Source organism: Harpia harpyja, chromosome 25 (assembly GCF_026419915.1).
Source record: "Harpia harpyja isolate bHarHar1 chromosome 25, bHarHar1 primary haplotype, whole genome shotgun sequence".
In the NCBI taxonomy this organism is placed as follows: Eukaryota; Metazoa; Chordata; class Aves; order Accipitriformes; family Accipitridae; genus Harpia; species Harpia harpyja.
In genome coordinates, this window is record NC_068964.1 from 833,179 (window position 1) to 854,131 (window position 20,953).

Here is a 20,953-nt window from a genome sequence, read left to right on the forward strand (position 1 = left end):
GTGGGAGGATATGGGCAGGTATCTAGAGAACTTCTCACCTCCAGTGGCTTGGAAGTTCACTCCCGAACAACTACAGAACCCTCATGAAGTGGTAGAACATTTGAAAGAAAAATGCTGTGGCTATTCCAAAGACGTACAACTTGCTGCACTGTGCTGGGCCCTGGCCAGTATCTACCAAACACTGCTTGATATTAGGCAGCACCCTCAGGGGGAAAAAGGGGAAAAGATGAAAAACAGGACGACAGGCACCATGGCTGCCCAAACCCCGACGACAGGCACCGTGGCTACCCCTACCCCGACCACAGACACCGTGGCTACCCCAACCCCGGCAACAGGCAGTGTGGCTACCCCAACCCCGGTGACAGATACTGCAGCTAAACCAGAGAACCAACCTGTGCCAGTATCAGTCGCCCCTGTACAGAAAAAGAAACACACAAAGAAATCAGTTCGCTTAGTGAGAGATGAAGATGAACCAGGGTCATCGCGAGAACAGGAGGAAGAGGCAGAACCTGAAATAATTACCCGATCTCTATCCCTGAGTGAGTTGCGTGACATGCGAAAAGATTTTAGCCGCCACCCAGGTGAGCACATTGTTACCTGGCTGCTCCGATGCTGGGGTAATGGGGCTAGTAGTGTGGAATTAGAGGGTAAGGAAGCCAAGCAGTTGGGATCTCTGTCTAGGGAAGGGGGCATCGACAAGGCGATTGGGAGAAAAACACAAGTCCTCAGCCTCTGGAGGCGACTTCTGTTAGCTGTAAAGGAAAGATACCCCTTCAAGGATGAAGGTACATGTCACCAAGGCAAGTGGACCACCATGGAGAGAGGTATCCAGTACCTGAGGGAATTAGCCGTGCTGGAGGTGATTTATAATGATCCAGAAAATGCGCAGTCACCCGCAGATCCAGATGAAGTCCAATGCACACAACCGATGTGGCGGAAGTTTCTACGAAGCGCGCCACCAACCTATGCCAACTCATTGGCAGTAATGTCCTGGAAAGAAGGCAATGGACAAACGGTGGATGAATTGGCTGTCCAACTCCGGCAATACGAAGGAAGTGTCTCTTCCTCCCTACGGGCCTGTGTCTCAGCTGTAGAGGAATTGTCCCGAGAGTTCCAGCAATTCAAAGTGGATGTGTCCTCCTCCCCACCTGTACAGGCCCGCATCGCAGCTATTGGGAGTAAGCACTCCTCTGCCCAAGAGAGAGGAGAGAGAAAGTACACACGACGGGCTAACCTGTGGTTTTACCTGCGTGACCATGGAGAGGACATGAGGAAGTGGGATGGAAAACCTACCTCAGTCCTGGATGCACGGGTACAGGAGTGTCGTGGTTTAACCCCAGCCAGCAACTAAACACCACGCAGCCGCTCACTCACTCCCCCCCACCCAGTGGGATGGGGGAGAAAATCGGGAAAAGAAGCAAAACCTGTGGGTTGAGATAAGAACGGTTTAATAGAACAGAGAAAGAAGAAACTAATAATGATAATGATAACACTAATAAAATGACAACAGCAATAATGAAAGGATTGGAATGTACAAATGATGCGCAGCGCAATTGCTCACCACCCGCCAACCGACACCCCGCCAGTCCCCGAGCAGCAAATCCCTGCCACCACTTCCCCGTTCCTATACTGGATGGGACGTCCCATGGTATGGAATACCCCGTTGGCCAGTTTGGGTCAGGTGCCCTGGCTGTGTCCTGTGCCAGCTTCTTGTGCCCCTCCAGCTTTCTCACTGGCTGGGCATGAGAAGCTGAAAAATCCTTGACATTAGTCTAAACACTACTGAGCAACAACTGAAAACATCAGTGTTATCAACATTCTTCGCATACTGAACTCAAAACATAGCACCGTACCAGTTACTAGGAAGACAGTTAACTCTATCCCAGCTGAAACCAGGACAAGGAGTTGCGAGAAAAAGCAACCAGAAAAGAGGATTCTTCTTGGAAAGCTGCTGCTCCAGTTTCCCGTGAGCAGTCCCCCAGATGCAGTAGATGGGCTGATGCCATTTCTGATCCTCTTGAAGGGACTTCTGATTCATGTGTGCGAAAAGTGAGTAACGGATATTCTAACCAGGATTAGAGGGGCCCTGCCTCCAGCCAGGTGGAGGAGAGGGACAACCGAGTCTACTGGACAGTGTGGATTCGATGGCCTGGCACGTCCGACCCACAGGAATATAAGGCTCTAGTAGACACTGGTGCACAATGCACCCTAATGGCATCAAGTTATAAAGGGGCAGAACCCATCTGTATCTCTGGTGTGACAGGGGGATCCCAAGAGCTAACCGTATTGGAAGCTGAAATGAGTCTAACCGGGAATGAGTGGCATAAACACCCCATTGCAACTGGCCCAGAGACCCCGTGCATCCTTGGTGTAGCTTATCTCAGGAGGGGGTATTTTAAGGACCCAAAAGGGTACCGTTGGGCCTTTGGTATAGCTGCATTGGAGACGGAGGAGATTGAACAGCTGTCTACCCTGCCTGGTCTCTCTCAAGACCCTTCGGTTGTGGGGTTGCTGAAGGTTGAAGAACAACACGTGCCAATTGCTACCACGACGGTGCACCGGCGGCAATATCGCACCAACCGAGACTCCCTGATCCCCATCCATAAGCTGATTTGCCAGTTGGAGAGCCAAGGAGTGATCAGCAAGACTCGCTCGCCTTTTAATAGTCCCATATGGCCCGTGCGGAAATCTAGTGGGGAATGGAGACTAACAGTAGATTATCGTGGGCTGAATGAAGTCACGCCACCGCTGAGCGCTGCTGTGCCAGATATGTTAGAGCTTCAATATGAACTGGAATCAAAGGCAGCTAAGTGGTATGCCACAATTGACATTGCTAATGCATTTTTCTCCATTCCTTTGGCAGCGGAGTGCAGGCCACAGTTTGCTTTCACTTGGAGGGGCGTCCAGTACACCTGGAATCGACTGCCCCAGGGGTGGAAACACAGCCCCACTATTTGCCATGGACTGATCCAGGCTGCACTGGAAAAAGGTGAAGCTCCAGAACACCTGCAATACATTGATGACATCGTTGTATGGGGCAACATGGCAGAAGAAGTTTTGGAGAAAGGGAAGAAAATAATCCAAATCCTTTTGAAGGCTGGTTTTGCCATAAAAGAAAGTAAGGTCAAGGGACCTGCACAGGAGATCCAGTTCTTAGGAGTAAAATGGCAAGACGGGCGTCGTCACATCCCTATGGAGGTGATCAACAAAATAGCAGCTATGTCCCCACCGACTAATAAAAAGGAAACACAGGCTTTCTTAGGTGTTGTGGGTTTTTGGAGAATGCATATTCCAAATTACAGTCAAATTGTAAGTCCTCTCTACCAAGTGACCCGGAAGAAGAACGATTTCAAATGGGGGCCTGAGCAATGACAAGCCTTTGAACAAATTAAGCGGGAGATTGTTCATGCAGTAGCTCTTGGGCCGGTCCGGGCAGGACAAGATGTTAAAAATGTGCTCTATAGTGCAGCTGGGGAGAATGGCCCTACCTGGAGCCTCTGGCAGAAAGCACCTGGGGAGACCCGAGGCCGACCCCTGGGGTTTTGGAGTCGGGGATACAGAGGATCCGAGGCTCGCTATACTCCAACTGAAAAAGAGATATTGGCAGCGTATGAAGGAGTTTGAGCCGCCTCAGCAGTGGTTGGTACTGAAGCACAGCTCCTCTTAGCACCCCGACTGCCAGTGCTGGGCTGGATGTTCAAAGGGAGGGTCTCCTCTACACATCATGCAACTGATGCCACGTGGAGTAAGTGGGCCGCACTGATCACACAACGAGCTCGCATAGGAAACCGCAGTCGCCCAGGAATTGTGGAAGTGATCACGGACTGGCCAGAAGGCAAAGATTTTGGAATGTCGCCAGAGGAGGAGGTGACACGGGCTGAAGAGGCCCCGCTGTATAATAAACTGCCAGAAAATGAAAGGCAATATGCCCTGTTCACTGATGGGTCCTGTCGCATTGTGGGAAAACATCGGAGGTGGAAGGCTGCTGTATGGAGTCCTACACGACTAGTCGCAGAAACTGCTGAAGGAGAAGGTGAATCGAGTCAGTTTGCAGAAGTGAAAGCCATCCAGCTAGCGTTAGACATTGCTGAAAGAGAGAAGTGGCCAGTGCTCTATCTCTATACTGACTCATGGATGGTGGCAAATGCCCTGTGGGGGTGGCTACAGCAATGGAAGCAGAGCAACTGGCAGCGCAGAGGTAAACCCATCTGGGCTGCCGCACTGTGGCAAGATATTGCTGTTCGGATAGAGAAGCTAGTGGTAAAAGTACGTCACGTAGATGCTCATGTACCCAAGAGTCAGGCCACTGAAGAACATCAAAACAACCGGCAGGCAGATCAGGCCGCCAAGATTGAAGTGTCTCAGGTGGACCTGGACTGGCAACATAGGGGTGAGCTATTTATGGCTCGGTGGGCCCATGATACCTCGGGCCATCAGGGAAGAGATGCAACATATAGATGGGCTCGTGATCGAGGGGTGGACTTGACCATGGACACTACCGCGCAGGTTATCCATGAATGTGAAACATGTGCTGCAATTAAGCACGCCAAGCGGTTAAAACCCCTGTCGTGTGGAGGGCGATGGCTGAAATATAAACAGTGGGAGGCCTGGCAGATTGACTATATCACACTCCCACGAACCCGCCAAGGCAAGTGCCATGTGCTTACAATGGTGGAAGCAACCACTGGATGGCTGGAAACGTATCCTGTGTCCCACGCCACTGCCCAGAACACTATCCTGGGCCTTGAAGAGAAAGTTTTATGGCGACACGGCACCCCAGAAAGAATCGAGTCGGACAACGGGACTCACTTCCAAAACAACCTCATAGACGCCTGGGCCAAAGAGCATGGCATTGAGTGGGTATATCACATCCCTTATCACGCACCAGCCTCCGGAAAAATCGAACGATACAATGGACTGCTGAAAACTCCATTGAGAGCAATGGGGGGTGGAACTTTCAAACATTGGGATACACATTTAGCAAAAGCCACCTGGTTAGTTAATACTAGAGGATCTGCCAATCGGGCTGGCCCTGCCCAATCAAGACTTCCACATACTGTAGAAGGGGATAAAGTCCCTGTAGTGCGCATGAGGAGTATGTTAGGAAAGGCAGTCTGGGTTAGTCCCCCCTCAAGCAGAGACAAACCCATCCAAGGGGTTGTTTTTGCTCAGGGACCTGGGTACACCTGGTGGGTGATGCAGAAGGATGGGGAAGTTCGATGTGTACCTCAGGGAGATTTGATTTTGGGGGAGAATAGCCAGTGAATTAGGCTGTATGATATTTAACTGCTAAATAACCTGCCAATGTATGTCATTGTATCTATAGTGTCTATATGCCATATCAAGGGTATTACTGTAAGAATTACCCAAATGACTGAAGGATGGACTTTGAAACTGAGCCAAGTACAACAGTGATAGAACTTGAACTGGTGCCCAGCAACTTCCTCGAGATCAGCCTCTTCGACCTGCAGGCCAAGGGTGTGGGTTGCACCAAATGTACCAGCCACAAGTTCCAGAGGCAGCGTACAACAACCTAACACCTCACACCATCTCTCTTATCCTGAAGAACTGTTACAACAGATGGAGCCCCAAAGTCATGGACTAAATAAAATTGATGGACACATTGGAGGGATAGCCCATCGACTAAGGGAGTACTATTTGTGTGTGTGTGTGTGTGTGTGGGGGGGGGGTGTCCATATACATATATACATATAAGACAAGGAAAGTGGTAGTAGTTGATTGGAAAATGTAAGATCTGGGCATGATGTAGATGGTATAGAATAAGGGGTGGATAATGTCCTGGGTTCAGCTGGGATAGAGTTAATTTTTTCAGGAACCTGGGAGGTGGGGGGGGCATAGCCGGGGCAGCCGACCTGAACTAGCCAAGGAGCTATTCCATAGCATGTGCCATCATGCTCAGTATATAAATGGGGAGCGGGCCGGGGGGAGGGCGCTGGACTTTCGGTGGCGGAGCGTCGGGTTCCGGGTGGTGAGCAGTTGCACTGTGCATCACTCTTTTTGTATATCCTTTCATTAGTACCGTTGTTGTTGTAACTTTTTTTTGTGTAGTCCCAGTAAACTGCCCTTGTCTCAACCCTCGAGGTTCCAGGTTTTTTTCCTTTTCTCTCCTCCGTCTCCTCCCTATCCCACCGGAGGGGGGCGGGAGGAGTGAGCGAGCGGCTGCGTGGACCTTTGTTACCGGCTGGGCTGAAACCACGACAGATGGGGACACCAAGAGCAGGGATGGGGACACCACAAACCAGGAGAGAGACAGTGAGAGCAAGGATGGGGACGGCAAAAATTGTGACAAGCCACCATGACAGCTGTGACGGGGAGCAGGGGTGCCAGGCTGGGCACACTGCCATATCCCTGCTGTGTGACGGTGACCGGGCTGCCAGCAAGGCTGCTGACCAGCAGAGCTGGCCGGAGGACACAGAGGTTGAAATAAATCCTTCTGTTTGTACCCAGGATGCGTTGGGGGACGCTGGAGCTGCGGAGGGCGGGTGGGGGGAGGAAAGAGCTGCAGGCATGGGGGGTGCAGGGATAGGGGCAGCAATGGGGTGGCTGGGGTGAGGGGAGGGAGACTCTGCCCCTGTTGGGACAGAAATTTGTATGAAATAAAGCAGATTTTCTCCAGAGAGGAGCCAGCCAGGGTGGGGGAGCCACCCGGCCCGGCTGCGGGGTCTCAGGTACCGAAGCCACGCGCTCATGCTCCAGTTGTCACTGTCACCGTGGGAAGCGCGTGGCGCTGGCCTCGGTGTGAGATGATTAATCTGCCGGCCTCCCCCTTGTGATAGCGCAGCCAACTGTCCCTTAGACCACAGAGGCTTCACTCGCTTGAGGCTGGCGCATTGTTCATGGTGATGAAGGACCTGCGCGATGGCTGCAGTGATCGGGTCAGGGTCACCCCTCCATCGCAAGCTCATGTTGCATTAAAGGGTAAAGGAATTTGGCAGAAAATAAACCCCCTTGCATTCCAGCTTATCCTCAGATGTCAGAGGGGCAGGGGCCGGTTAGGTTTCGTTTCTGAGTAATGTCCAACTCAGCGCTGTAAGTCCGGTCGCACAATGACGCATGCACTTATAGCACACTGCGCTCTTGGCTTCACCGCATTCAACGCATGAGAATTACAAGACTCAGGGAGTTTGGTTGCGTTAACGAACTATCACAGCTAGATTAGTGAGCAGCGCAGTTTATTAAAGCAACAGTACAGGTTCTTTTGGATGGCCGGTGATAAATACACCGCAAAGCACGTGCCAATGATAATACAGTCGACTACAAGCACATCCAATTATGAAAGAAAAGAGCTCTAAAGAATTCCAAGTTTCCCGGGGAAGCACCCGGTACAGCCGAGCGTTCGAATCTCACCCAATAGCCGTCCCTATGCGGAGGAAGAGAGGTTCAGCCCGTCGACTGATCCCAGAAGTCAGCGATGTCCTCCTGACTTGTCTGTGATGGTGTCTTCCCTAACAGTCTTCCTCTTTTGGGGTCTTTTTATCCTTTTTTTTTTTTTTTAGGTAGAGCTTGAGTGACTCTAGTCATACATACCTTTACTTTGATTGCTATAAAGTTCTCTCGCTTTGCTTTTAAAGGTATACGCTAGAGAAAATTCAGAGCACATGCTCCATGGAGGGATGGTTGCACCTTGGAAGTGGGTAACTTCTGCGATGGAGGTGTGGTTTTGTATTATAATGATATTATAATGAGCAAAGTTCACCCAAGGGACTTGATGTTACATGTCAGTACCCCAAAACTGGGCGCGTGATATAAATCAGAAGTAGGGCATTAGCTCGACAAAACCCCCATTATTTTACCGCCTCGCTTCAGTGGATTCAATGCAGGGACCAACCGTTCTCGTTCCGATCGTTCCGGTTCCCTACCCCTGCGATCACAGAGCCTGGCCGCGGCGTCTCCACTCCGCTCCACCCTCTGTGTTACTTCTCAGAGTCGGCACACCAAGCTCCCCTGGTGTTGCTAACATCTAAAGTTGCAGGTTATGTTCCTCAGGGAACTACCATGGAACCAATTCTGGAGGCTGACCTTCCCTTGCGGTGGGGGGGGGTGTCATATCAATAAGTCACCTGCAGCAATCATTCCACAGCCCACCCGTTGTCTCTCTCCCAATGTCCCACGCACCCACCGAGCTGTGAACAGCTCACGATGACGTTCCCAGTCCACGTTTACCTGAACCACTCCAATTTTTTGCCGCCTGCTCTACTTGCTCCTTGCACTGATGTTCTCCAGGGACGTGGCTCTCGGACATCGACGTGATGGGGCTCTACCCAGGCAGCAAGGTCCTGCTGCCATAACGCAGCAGCCCAGAGAGGTCTACCTCTGCGACCATCGCTGTAGCCACCCCACAGGCCGTTGGCCACCCGCTACGAGTCAGTAGCGAGACAGAGGACTGGCCACGTTTCTCAGGCAGCAAGCTCTAGGGCCAGCTGGGTGGCTTTGACTTCTGCAGCGTCCCTCGAAAGGCGAAAGATGGAGAGAGACTTCTTACCAAGGCCTGTAGTGACAGGACAAGCGCCGTGGTTTGAAACTGGAAGAGGGGAGACATAAGACACGTTTGGACATAAGAAATGTTTTACAAAGAGGCTGGTGAGGTGCTGGACCAGGTTGCCCAGAGAAGTCGTGGACACCCCATCTTTGGGAGTGTTCAAGGTGAGATAGGACGAGAGGAAAAGGCCTCAAGTTGTGCCAGGGAAGGTTTAGATTGGGTAGTAGGAGAAATTTCCTCACTGAAAGGGTTGTCAAGCACTGGAACAGGCTGCCCAGGGAAGTGGTGGACTCACCATCCAGCACCTCATGTCTTTCTTGTAGTGAGGGGCCCCAAACCGCACACAGTATTCGAGGTGCGGCCTCACCAGTGCCGAGTACAGGGGGACGAGCACTTCCCTAGTCCTGCTGGCCACACCATTTCTGACACAAGCCAGGTCGCTCTTGGCTGCCTTGGCCACCTGGGCGCAATCCATGGGATACATCTCCGTATCTACAGTGGCCCACCGGTGCCTCTTTGGATCCCTGAAGTATCTTCACTCCCTTGAAGTATCTTACTTTCAAGTCAGGGGGCTGATGTGCCAGGCCATCGAATCCGTTTGTCCCTTTCCCCTGCCCAGCTGGGGCAGGACCCCTCGTCCTGATCAGAACATTCATCACCTGACTCCTGCAACTCCAAACCAAAACCCTTTTCACCCCAAGAGGAGCCCACGTCTCTCTCTTGTCCAGGCTGCGCTGCCAGCAGTAGTCACAGGTACGATCCTATGGCGGTCCAGCATGGTCCTTCCATGGAACTGGGCATGAGGGTCAACCCCACATGGATGTACGTCCACTGGATCAGGATCAGAAGGAGGAGAGGTGTCCTCAGCCCATCTACTGTGCCTGGGCAATTGCTCGACAGCAGCTGGAGCAGCAATCTTCCTGGATGGTCCCTTTTTCGCTACCGTTTTTCCCCCACAATTCTTGCTTGTGGGCTTCCAGGACCATGGGACTGCAGACCACCGCAAACACCCTCAGGTACCGGGTATGTTCCTCTCTGGTGGACCACTGACCTCGCTGGGTTACAAGATCTTCCTTGAGTAGATACTTTGCTTTCACACTCATAAGAGCCACCTCCAGAGATGATGGCTGGCTGCCCCTCTTCCGATCCATCAATCCCACAGTCCCTAGCAATGGATCCCAGCTGCTGGGCTTCCCTACCTTCTAGTTCCAGCCTGTCAGCCCCACCATCCCACCATCGGAGCAACCAGGGAGCAAATGTCTTCACCTGGCTGACAGACACAATCGTTCCCTGTATGTCGTAGCCCGCTCAGGGATAGGGACCAGGTCGTTCTGCCTCTGCCCCCTCTCAGGGGAAGGGTCCCCTGTGTGGACTTCACTGGGACCCCTTGACTGCAAGAGCAACTATTACAGTTCAGAGTGGAGCCCCTGGTTTAGTCGCAGTGACTGTTCACATGACCACAAACCGGGAGATGTTTGTCTCCATGCCCGTCTGCGTGGCCTCAGAGCTGGCCACCTCCACCACAGGGATGCCAATACCCAGCCAGTTCCTGAGGAAAAGCTGGCCAGTCCCCCTCAACCCCCTCTTTTCCCTTTTTATCTTTGAGTATGACATGATATGGCCTGCAACATCTCTCCTTAGTTTGGGTCATCTGCCTGGTTGTGTACCCTCTCAGCAGCTTGCGCAACCCCCATCTATTCACTGGGGAGATGAGTGAGAAACACAGAAGGCCTTGATGTTGTGCCAACATTGTTCACATCCATCGCTGTGTTACCAACACTGTTCTGGTCACAAATCCTAAACACCGCACCGCGCTGGACTGCAATGAAGAAAATAACTCTGTCCCAGCCAAAACCAGCACAGCCATCGACCCGAGGATGCGAGCGCAGACGAGGCACCGGCTGAGGAGACACAGCCTGACACAGGATGGGGACCAGCATTTATTGTGCACGCCAAGAAATGTACGCATGTGGAAGAAATCAATTTCAACGTCAAAATTAAAGAACACCGGTAATAATTGCAGCTCTCAATTTTAAAAGTATCAGAAAATAGGGTGTTCACCCTCCCAGAAGAGCCACCACCACAGCCAGGGGTGGGCAAGCGCAGCGTGACAAGCTCTCTCTGCAGGCAGCTCTCGGCCTCCTCCAGCACCTCTCTGCGTCCAGCCGGCGATAGAGCAGGGGGCCGAATCCAACCACGTGCTGGCCCCGCGTGGAGCAGTTAGACGGTGAGCCCTGCAGGGACGAGAGGAAGAGACAGCGTCACCCAGGGCCACCTCCCTGTCCCCAACCCGCTGCTCTGGGGGTCTCGGTGACCCCTCCCACAGCCCGATGTTGCTCCGGCTGCGGGTCCCACGGGGGAGCACAAAGAGCTGGGGTGCCCCATCCATCCCCCCAGTCCCACACCATACCTGTGGCTGAGCTGCCAATCCCGCCGTCCGTGCCTGTGAGAAAGAAACAGCCGTGAGCTGCCAGCCCCGTCCTCGCTACGGGCACGGCGCACGTGCCAGGAGCCGGCCCGGGAGCCACGGCCGCTCTGCAGCCACTGGGAGAGCAGGATGGAGCCGTGAGCACCAGAGAGGAGACACGATCTCCTCCATACGTCCCCGCTACAGGGATTTAAAGACGGGCAGCACAGGGAGGACGGGGGATCAGGAAATGCCGGCAGCAGCCAGAAACCCAAACCGCAAGACCGCCCCGGCACTGGGCAGCGGCTGGAGCCGGACCTGCCGCCGGTACTCACCTGATGCCGGATCATAACCCTTCTTCTTCCTCCCTGCAGAGAGAAAGAGGCATCAGCATCCACCGTGGCCACCACGCTCAGAGGCTCCCCAGAGCACAGCGGCTCATGCCCGCAGCCCCTCCGGCCCCCCAGCCCCTGCCTTCCTCCCGCACCCCTCTGCCTCGCCGGCCCCATCACTTTACCTGATTTGTACTTCCAGAAGGCGAATCCGGCCATGATGGCGATCACAAGCAGGATGGCAACAGCCACCGCCAGGATGATGGTGACCAGCTTGGACTCCGTCTCTGGGGGAGAGCAGGACCGTGAGGAGGGGAAGGGGAACCACCCCAGCCCACCACTGCTCCACGTGCCCAAGGCCACCGCGCTCACCCCACATGAAGAGGCCGGGCTCGGGCAGGCTGGCGTGCTCCACGCGGCACCGGTACTTGTCCTTCTCCTCTGGAAGGGCCTCGATGGAGGCCCAGGTGTAGTAGGTGCCATCGCTGTTGGGCGCGATGCTGCCCCACTCGGTCTCCTGGTCCCTCACCTCGCCGTCCTTCAGCCAGCTGATGGTGATGGGCCGCGGGTAGAAGCCGTAAGCGCGGCAGTACAAGGTCAGGATCCCGTGGGCCTCCTTCCCTGACACTCGGACCATGGGGGGCTCTGGGGAGGGGGTGGCGGTGAGAGCCGGCACACGCACCCACAGCAGCCCGTCCCCAGGGTCCCCGTCTCGCCCTCACCTTTCCTCTCCAGCACGGCCCGCCCGTAGCTCACGTATTTCCTCAGCCACTCGATGCAGGTGTTCTTCAGGTAGTGCTTCCACTGCTCAGCGACAGTCCCGTCCTTCTCCCACTTTCTCTTGGTGATTTGCGCCGCCGCGTCTGCCGCGGTGAATGTCATCGTGTCCAAGTCGAAGGCGATGAAATCCCTCCCGTCGTAGGCGTACTGCTGATACCCCCTGGTGCTGCCGTCCTCCAGGATGTCACAGCCGTACATGGTCTGCAGCGTGTGAGCCCCTGAAACACGACCAGGGAAATGGGGCTGAGGGGCTGCTGCAGCCCTGGGCCTTCAGTGGGGCACGGACCCCCGGCAGTGCCCCCCGCCCCAACCCTGCATGACCCTTGGGGGGGATCGGGTACCGGCACGAGAGCTGCCCACCCTCCTGCCCAGGGCCCACAGCACTCAGGGTGTCACGTAAAGCCGTGACGCAGACCCCCTGCACCCAGGACGTGGCTGGGCTGGCACCCAGCCCCACGGCACCCCGGGACAGCGCGGGGCTGGGCTGGGTCCCAAATGCTGGGGCCGGGGATGATAAGGAGATGGGATGGGGTGGGGGAAGCCCCTCTGGCTCTGGGATGGGGGGCCACAGCACCATGGGGAGGGCGAGGGCCTGGGACACTGGGGGTGGGAGCCCCTCTGGCTCTGGGGGTCTCCACTGCCGTGGGGATGGTGAGGGGCTGGGACGTGGCGGCCACTCCTAGGCTGGAGTCCTGGGCACCGTGTGTGTGTGGTGGGGGGGGATGCGCTGGGCTGGGGTGGCCAGAAGCCCCCCCTGGATCCAGGACAGGGGATCCCAAGCACTGTGGGGCTGGGACAGGGCAGCCGGGACCCCCTCGGGCTGGGGGACAGGGTGGCTGGGAGCCCTCTGACAGTGACACCAGGCAGGCAAGGGCCGGCACAACACGGGGCAGCAGCGTGGGGCACAGCAAGATCTTGGAGCAGGGGGAAGGAACCATCCTGTCCCACAGAGCCCCAGCCCAGCCCCACGGAGCCCCACACTCACCCCTGCTCTGGTTGTAGCGGTCCCGCAGCGTGTTCAGGTCAATGCGGTCATTCTGCTGATTGCTCTGTCCTATCTGGGTCTGGGTGTCCCAGTACTGCTGGTCCAGGTTGTCCGCCATCCAGTCTGCCCGGGGCACCATCTTCCCTGTCTCACTGTCGTAGCGTACAATGAGGTTCCCGTCCACGTACCCCACAATGACAAACTGGGGCACCCCCGGGCTGGGCTCTGACACGGCAACATCGAAGTAGCGCAGGGAGTGGAATGCTGTGGGGACACAGGGAGTGGTTAGAGGTGGGGGGCAGTGGGGGGAGACAGGGGTGAGGGGTCCCAGGGGTGGGCACTGAGGCTGGGTGGGGGTCCCAGGGGAGCAGATTGGGGTGATGGGGGGGGACAGCTTCAGGGGGGATGTGACTGGTGGGGGGATGTTGGGGGAGTGAGTTGTGTGCGGGAGGGGGGTCCTGGTTCCTGGTGCCAAGGAAAGGGGGGTCCCAGAGGTGTCCGAGGGGTGGGGACCTGGGATGCTCGGGAAGGGGGGGGCCAGGGAGGTGCAAGAAAGCAGATCTGGGGGAGGGTCCAAGGCAGCAGGAAGGTCCGAGGCAGGGTGGGAGAGGTGTCCCGGTTCTCGGAAATGGGGATCCGGGGGGGGGGCCCGGGAAGGGGGAACCGGAGGGGTGGGGGAGTGTTCCCAGGGGGTCCCTGGGACCGGGGAGGGGGACCGGGGTGGTCGGAAAGGGGGGGTCTAAGGGGTCCCAGTGCCCGGGAGGGTTCGCGGTGCCAAGAGAAGGGCGGTCCGGGGGGGTCCAGGGGGGTCCCGGTGCCCGGGGGTGTGGGGGGGGTCCTCCCGCGTCCCCGCCCGCGCTCACCGCTCGCCGCCCCGACGAGGACCCCCAGCAGCAGCCCCAGTCCCAGTCCCAGTCCCAGTCCCGGTCCCGGTCCCGGTCCCGGTCCCGGTCCCGGTCCCAGTCCCCGGCCCGGCCCCATCGCGCTGCTCCGCTCCTCTGCGGCCCCGCTCGGACTGTCAAACGCCGTGACGGCTCAAGCCCCGCCCCCTCCCAGCCATTGGCTCCGCTCCCTCCCGCCCGCCAATGGCAGCCTGGAGCCGCCTCGGACGTCACCGGGTGCCAGGCAGATCGCGTTCCCGCAGGTTGGAAGCGAAAGCGAAAGCGCCGGAGGAAGGGCGACGGGCGACGGGCGAAGGGGGGGACGGGACAGGGGACCCGCGGGACCCCCCCGGGACCCCGCCACCCCCCGGGACCCTCGGAGCCCACCCCCGGGACCCTCCCCAGCCCCCACCCGGGGTCCCCCAGTGTCCCCCAGTGTCCCCCAGTGTCCCCCGTTCCCGCTGTCCCTCTCGCCAGTGTCCCCCTAACACTGACGTGCGGAAAACAGACTCCACAGTCGGTGAGATTGTAAAGTAGGTATGTTCATTCAGCGCTGGGCAGCACGGGGGGTAGTCCCACCGAAGTCGTGTGCGCCTGATTTTGGCAGTTCACTTTAAATTTATACAGTCAAGTGTTACATATACATAGAGTTTCGCAATACGCCTATACATAGGCATTACCTATCCCCGCTTCATATTATAATTAGCTCTAGGAAGTCATTTCCATAGTCTCCTCTCAACTGCGCTTGCGCAGTGCCTCCTTATGGTGGTCGTCTGGTGGTCGTGAAGATGAAGGCTGTATGTCTTCTTCACAGGGAACTCTTCACCTTCTGTCCCTGCGCAGACTCAGTCGTCCCTTGGCATTTGTCCAAATCACAAGGTCGGTCTTGGCTGGTTCTTGGACTCACTGCTGATTCTTGTCAGGGACTATCTCCTGTCCCAGTCAGCCTCAACAATGGAAACGTTAAACATCACTTCTCATCCCCTGGGGCCGTGTCTCCCTCTATTGAAACTTCTTTAATTTCATTATAAGCTAGATAATTATTAAACAATTCCTATCTACATTCATATATCTACTATATCTACTAAGGTTCCTTTGGTTCCCCGTCTCAACACCAACGTCCATCCTGCTCCTGCTGTCCCTCCTTCCCGCTGTCCCCAAGGACTGGTGTCCCCCAGCCTGGGGCCGGGGGGGGCGGGTACCTCCTTCTCAGCACCCGTCTGTGAGACCTCAGAGCTGGAGACCTTCTCAGGGCCCTCATGGGTGACCTCGCAGCTGGAGACCTTCTTCTCAGGGCGCTCGTGGGTGACCTCGGAGCAGAAGACCTTCTTCTCAGGGCCCCTGTTCATGGTCTCTGAGCAGGAGACACACCTGGACTGCTGGGATGGAGGGCGCTCAGCCCTTCAGGAGGGGTGGGCAGGGCAGGCGAGGTGGAGGAGTCGCACTCGATGGAAAGGAGAGCTTTGACCGCACAGCCGTTACGGTTTGGGACGACGTGGTCGACAGCCTCTGGGCGAGGATTAGGGGATGGAAGAGAAAGGAGATGGCGCAGTAGGTGTCCGCTACCCGTCGCCCAGCCAGGATGCCAGCGCCAATGAGTTATTCCACAGACAGTCAGCAGAAATGTCTGGATCGGTCGCCCTTGTTCTTACCGGAGACCTCAACGACCCAGGCGTCAGCTGGGAATGCCACACTGTTGTGACGAGCAGGTCGGGGAGATGCCTGGAGGTTGGTGAAGATGTCTTCTTGTCACAAGTACTCAGTGAGCCAGCTAGGAGAGATGCCCCCCTAGACTTGTTCTTTGTGAACAGAGAAGGACTCTGGAGATGTGACGGTCGGTGGCTGTCTCAGCCACAGGAAGCGTGAAATGGTTGAGTTTATGGGGGTGGTGGTCAGTAGCAGGCTCAACAGGAGTCAGCAGTGTGTCCTGGCAGCCGAGAGGGCAAACCGCATCCTGGGATGTCCCCATCCCAAGTTCTGGTGTCTCCATCTGTAGGAGTCGGTCAGAAAATCAGCATTGTCTCAACACTGTCATCAGGAACATGAACAGTACATTTCCTGACAATGGCCTGTTTGGAGCGCAGTGGCCGATCCCAAGAACGGAACGCGCGGTACAAGGCTCCTGGAAGGTACCTGGCTAGAGCCATTAGACTGTCAAAAAGGATGGATTGCAACTGTTGCCATAACATGGATGAAGAAATCATGAACTTTAAATGAACTTTGCTTCATTATAATACCAAAACACACCTCCTGGTCGAAGGCTACCCGCCTCCAAGACTTACCACGCCTCGGACACTGACCCCGCGCCTGCGGGATAGCCTCGCTCAAGAAGGGCGGAGACTCCTGAGGCAGAGGTGGAGCAAGGTGTGTTACTAAGCATAAAAGATGACTTCTGAACAACGGAAGTTTGAAGCTTCCCCACCAAGGACCACGACGATCGACGACGCAGCATTAGCTGGACCCGGGACTGTTAGGACGTCTTGAGATCAGCGGTGGTAGCTATAACTTCTCTTTCTCCTCTCTCTAAACTTTACTTTTCTCCTTTCTTTCACCCATCCCTAACTATCGCGTGCCTCTTCACAGGCAATACAATAAAGTTTTACTGTGTGATTATTGCTATCCCCTTTGGTGTTGGTCACCTTAATTTTGCACTTTCGAGATCGTAGCAAACGAACCGTCACGAGTCCACCGAGCGGACCGTGACACCATCCCTGCTCTTGGTGTCTCCATCCCGCCTCCTGGTGCATCAAACACAGCGTCACCAGCCGGTCAAGAGAGGGGATTGTCCTGCTGTCATCAGCGTTGGTGCGGCCTCACCTGGAGCACTGCGTGCTGTGCTGGGCCCCACCATTTTGAGAAGGACGTGAAGGTCCTTGAATGCATCCAGAGGAGGGCAACCAAGCTGGTGAGAGGGCTGGAGGGAATGTCCTCCGAGGAGCGGCTGAGGACTTTGGGCTTGTCTGGTTGGGAGAGAAGGAGGCTGAGGGGTGGCCTCGTGGCTCTGTGCAGCTTCCTGAGGAGGGGACGTGGGGAGAGAGGTGCTGAGCTCTTCTCCCTGGGATCCAGGGACAGGACGCCTGGGAATGGTTCAAAGCTGCACCAGGGGAGGTTCAGACTGGCCATGAGGAAGCGTTTCTTCACCGAGGTGGTCAAACCCTGGCACAGGCTTCCTGGAGAGGTGGTCGAGGCACCAAGGCTGCCAGGGTTTAAGAGGCATTTGGAGAATGCCCTTAATAATATGCTTTAACTTCTGCTCCGTCCTGAAGTGGTTGGGCGGTTGGACTAGGTGGTTGTTGTAGGTCCCTTCCAACTCAACTGTTCTGTTCTAATTTCTCAGAGCCCATCTGCATGGGCTCAGACCAGGAGACCTTCTCAGTGCCTGTCTCCTTTGGCTCAGAACATGAGACCGTCTCCTCAGCACCCGCCTGCGTGACCTCAGAGCAGGAGACCTTCTTCTCAGCACCCTTTTGCATGGCTTCAGAGGAGCAGACCTTCTCAGCAGCCTTCTCTGTGGCTGCGGTGGGTTGACCCTGGCTGGACAGGGAGATCATTCAGCAATTACCGTCACGGGCAAAACAGACTTGGCCTGGGGAAATTAATTTCTTGCCAAAATAGGGTAGGATAATAAGAAAGAAGAACAAATCCTAAAACCCCTTCCCCCACCCCTCCCTTCTTCCCAGGCTCATCTTCACTCCCAATTTCTCCACCTCCTCCCCCTGAGCAGCACGGGGGGGATGGGGAATGGGGGTCAGGGTCCGCTCATCCCACCTTGGTTCTGCCGCTCCTTCCTCCTCAGGGGGAGGACTCCCCACTCTTCCCCTGCTCCAGCGTGGGGTCCCACCCACGGCACACTGTCCTCCACAAACTTCTCCAACGTGAGTCCTTCAGGGCGCATCCCCCTGCTCCGGCGTGGGGTCCTCCCCGGGCTGCAGGTGGACATCTGCTCCACCGTGGACCTCCCTGGGCTGCAGGGGGACAGCCTACCTCACCGTGGTCTTCCCCACAGGCTGCAGGGGAATCTCTGCTCCGGCGCCTGGAGCATCTCCTCCTCCTCCTTCTTCACTGACCTGGGGTCTGTGGGGCTGTTTCTCTCACATTTTCTCATTCTTCTCTCTCCAGTTGCTGTTGCACATTATTCTTTCCATTTCTTAAATCGGTTCTCCCAGAGGCGCTACCACCGTCGCTGCTGGGCTCGGCCTTGGCCGGCGGTGGGTCCGTCTTGGAGCCGGCTGGCATTGGCTCTATCGGACATGGGGGAAGCTTCTGGCATCTTCTCACAGAAGCCTCCCCTGTAATCCCCCCACTACCAAAACCTTGCCACGTAAACCCAGAACACTGTGGCAGGGGACGCAGCAGGGCCATGGCACAGAAAGCTGGGGATGGATGTGGCAGGGATGTTGCAAGGACGTGGTGGGTTGGCTGGGGACACAGTGGGGACGTGGCAGGGACATGGAGGGGACTGGAAGTGACTCCATCCAACATGGGGGCAGCTCCTGGCATCTTCTCACAGAAGCCACCCCCGCAGCTCCCCCCACCACCCAAACCCTTGCCATGTACACCCAATAGTCCCCAGCACGGGGAAGGTCCTTTCTCCATCACCTCTGTCACATGGTTCCCATCAGCGCTTGGGGTTTGCTGCAGAGATACGGCCGGTGCTGTGAGCAGCTGGAACTCCTGAGATGGCGGTCATTCAGGAACAGACAGGAGTGGTGGGATGGATGGTCATCACCACTTCAGGAGGGTTAGGCATCGTCAGCATTGGTCACCGTGGTGTCTTGGGTTAGCGGCACGAGTCCCAGGACCGGAGGGGTGGGATGGAGGGCCATCAGCTCTTCAGGAGGGCAGGTGAGGGATGTAAGGGGGAGCTTTGACCGCACGGCTGTTACGGTTTGGGATGACATGGTCGAGAGCCTCTGGGTGAGGGCTAGAGGACGGAAGAAAAAGGAGATGGTGCAGTGGGTGTCCACTACCTGTGGCCCAGCCAGGATGCCAGCACCGATGAGTTATTCCACAGACAGTCAGCAGAAATGTCTGGATCGGTCGCCCTTGTCCTTACCAGAGACCTCAACGTCCCAGGCGTCAGCTGGGAATGCCACACTGCTGTGACGAGCAGGTCGGGGAGATGCCTGGAGGTTGGTGAAGATGTCTTCTTGTCACAAGTACTCAGTGATATCCACCCTGCAGCCCGTGGGGAAGACCACGGTGAGGCAGGCTGTCCCCCTGCAGCCCACAAAGGTCCACGCTGGAGCAGATGTCCACCTGCAGCCCGGGGAGGACCCCACGCCGGAGCAGGGGGATGCGCCCTGAAGGACTCACGTTGGAGAAGTTTGTGGGGGACTGTGTGCCGTGGGTGGGACCCCGTGCTGGAGCAGAGGAAGAGTGCGAGGAGGAAGGAGCGGCAGAGCCAAGGTGGGATGAGGGGACCCTGACCCCCATTCCCCGTCCCCCTGCGCCGCTTGGGGGGGAGGAGGGAGAGAATTGGGGAGTGAAGGTGTGCCCGGGAAGAAGGGAGTGGTGGGGGGAAGGTGTTTTAAGATTTGGTTTTATTCCTCATGACCCTGCTCTGGTTTGGTTGGCAATAAATTACATTCATTTCCCCAGGTCGAGTCCGTTTTGCCCGTGATGGTAATTGCTGAGCGATCTCCCTGTCCCCCTCTCGACCCACGAGCCCTTCGCTATATTTTCTGTCCCCCTTCCAGCTGAGGGGGGGCAGTGACAGGGCGGCTTTGGGGGGCACCTGGGGTCCTGCCAGGGTCAGCCCACCACACACATCCTTGTCACATCCCCTGCCGTGTCCCCAGCCACATCCCAGCCACGTCCCCTGCCACGTCCCCACCATGTCCCCACCGCGTCCCCAGCCGTCCCCTCCGCCGCAGGTGGCCGTCGTCCCCCAGGAGCCGGTGCTCTTCTCCCACTCCCTCCGGGGGGAGTGGAGCCGGGCGCAGCTGGTGGTGGCAGCCCACCAGGCGGGTGCCCACACCTTCATCACCCGCCTGCCCCTGGGCTATGACACAGGTCGGAGGTGTGTCCCCCTCCTCGACGTCCCTGTGTCCCCGCGGTCCCTGGTCCTGGTGTCCCCAGGTCCCTGGCACCTGGGTTCCCTTGGCCGCCAGTCCTGGTGTGCCCTTGGACCCTGGTCCCAATGTCCCCTGGGTCCCCACTCCCCGCAGCCCCCTGGTCCTGGGGGGGGTCCCCAATCCCAGCGTCCTGTGGGTCCCTGATCCCCATGTCCCCTCTGTCCCCACACCCCGGGGGTCCCCACTGACGATGCCGCCCGCCGCAGGTGGAGCAGGAGATCTTCGGAGCCGCAAGGGCCGGGTGCGCGGAGCTGCTGGTGACAGGGCAGGTGGCCCTGGCCATGCGGGCGCAGCGGGTGGCCGTGCTGGAGGGGGGACGACTGCACGAGCTGGAGTCCCCCAAGGAGCTCCTGTGCCCCGGCAGCCGCTACTGGTGCCTGCTGCAGGGTGGGGGACAAGGGGGGACAGCGGGGGACGGGGACACGGGGAAGGAGGGGGACGAACAGCGGGAGCTGGGGATGGGGACAGCAAGGGATGGGGACAGTGGGAGCCAGGACAGGGACACTGAGAGATGGGATGGGGACACCAAGAGCAGGGATGGGGACACCACAAACCAGGATAGGGACAGTGAGAGCAAGGATGGGGACGGCAAAAATTGTGACAAGCCACCATGACAGCTGTGACGGGGAGCAGGGGTGCCAGGCTGGGCACACTGCCATATCCCTGCTGTGTGACGGTGACCGGGCTGCCAGCAAGGCTGCTGACCAGCAGAGCTGGCCGGAGGACACAGAGGTTGAAATAAATCCTTCTGTTTGTACCCAGGATGCGTTGGGGGACGCTGGAGCTGCGGAGGGCGGGTGGGGGGAGGAAAGAGCTGCAGGCATGGGGGGTGCAGGGATAGGGGCAGCAATGGGGTGGCCGGGGTGAGGGGAGGGAGACTCTGCCCCTGTTGGGACAGAAATTTGTATGAAATAAAGCAGATTTTCTCCAGAGAGGAGCCAGCCGGGGTGGGGGAGCCGCCCGGCCCGGCTGCGGGGTCTCAGGTTCCGAA

General features: G+C 57.0%; 3 protein-coding genes across 5 annotated transcripts in view; 1 reads left to right on the top strand and 2 right to left on the bottom strand.

The window, feature by feature from the left end:
- Nucleotides 1–6,394, top strand: part of LOC128135854 (uncharacterized protein DDB_G0290685-like) — an 8,279-nt gene extending 1,885 nt beyond the window's left edge. The window contains exon 2 of the mRNA XM_052774947.1: nucleotides 6,223–6,394. Coding sequence (XP_052630907.1) covers nucleotides 6,223–6,320 — 98 coding nt within the window. The 3' untranslated portion in view covers nucleotides 6,321–6,394. The remainder of the gene's footprint in view (nucleotides 1–6,222) is intronic.
- Nucleotides 1–14,000, bottom strand: part of LOC128135852 (class I histocompatibility antigen, F10 alpha chain-like) — a 21,083-nt gene extending 7,083 nt beyond the window's left edge. The window contains exons 1-8 of one of the 3 annotated variants that reach the window (XM_052774943.1): nucleotides 13,868–14,000; nucleotides 13,005–13,268; nucleotides 11,962–12,237; nucleotides 11,612–11,884; nucleotides 11,425–11,526; nucleotides 11,243–11,275; nucleotides 10,911–10,943; nucleotides 10,637–10,734 (exon numbers count right to left, since the gene is read on the bottom strand). In XM_052774943.1, the coding sequence (XP_052630903.1) occupies nucleotides 10,721–10,734; nucleotides 10,911–10,943; nucleotides 11,243–11,275; nucleotides 11,425–11,526; nucleotides 11,612–11,884; nucleotides 11,962–12,237; nucleotides 13,005–13,268; nucleotides 13,868–13,985 (1,113 nt within the window). In that variant the 5' untranslated portion in view covers nucleotides 13,986–14,000 and the 3' untranslated portion in view covers nucleotides 10,637–10,720. Of the gene's footprint in view, nucleotides 1–10,636; nucleotides 10,735–10,910; nucleotides 10,944–11,242; nucleotides 11,276–11,424; nucleotides 11,527–11,611; nucleotides 11,885–11,961; nucleotides 12,238–13,004; nucleotides 13,269–13,867 lie in introns of those variants that run through there. The other 2 variants (XM_052774944.1, XM_052774945.1) reach the window with 2 other exon arrangements.
- The window catches only part of LOC128135850 (class I histocompatibility antigen, F10 alpha chain-like), a 17,821-nt gene continuing 7,528 nt past the window's right edge, over nucleotides 10,661–20,953 (bottom strand). Inside the window, exon 8 of the mRNA XM_052774940.1 lies at nucleotides 10,661–10,734. Within this exon, the coding sequence (XP_052630900.1) occupies nucleotides 10,721–10,734 (14 nt within the window). The 3' untranslated portion in view covers nucleotides 10,661–10,720. The remainder of the gene's footprint in view (nucleotides 10,735–20,953) is intronic.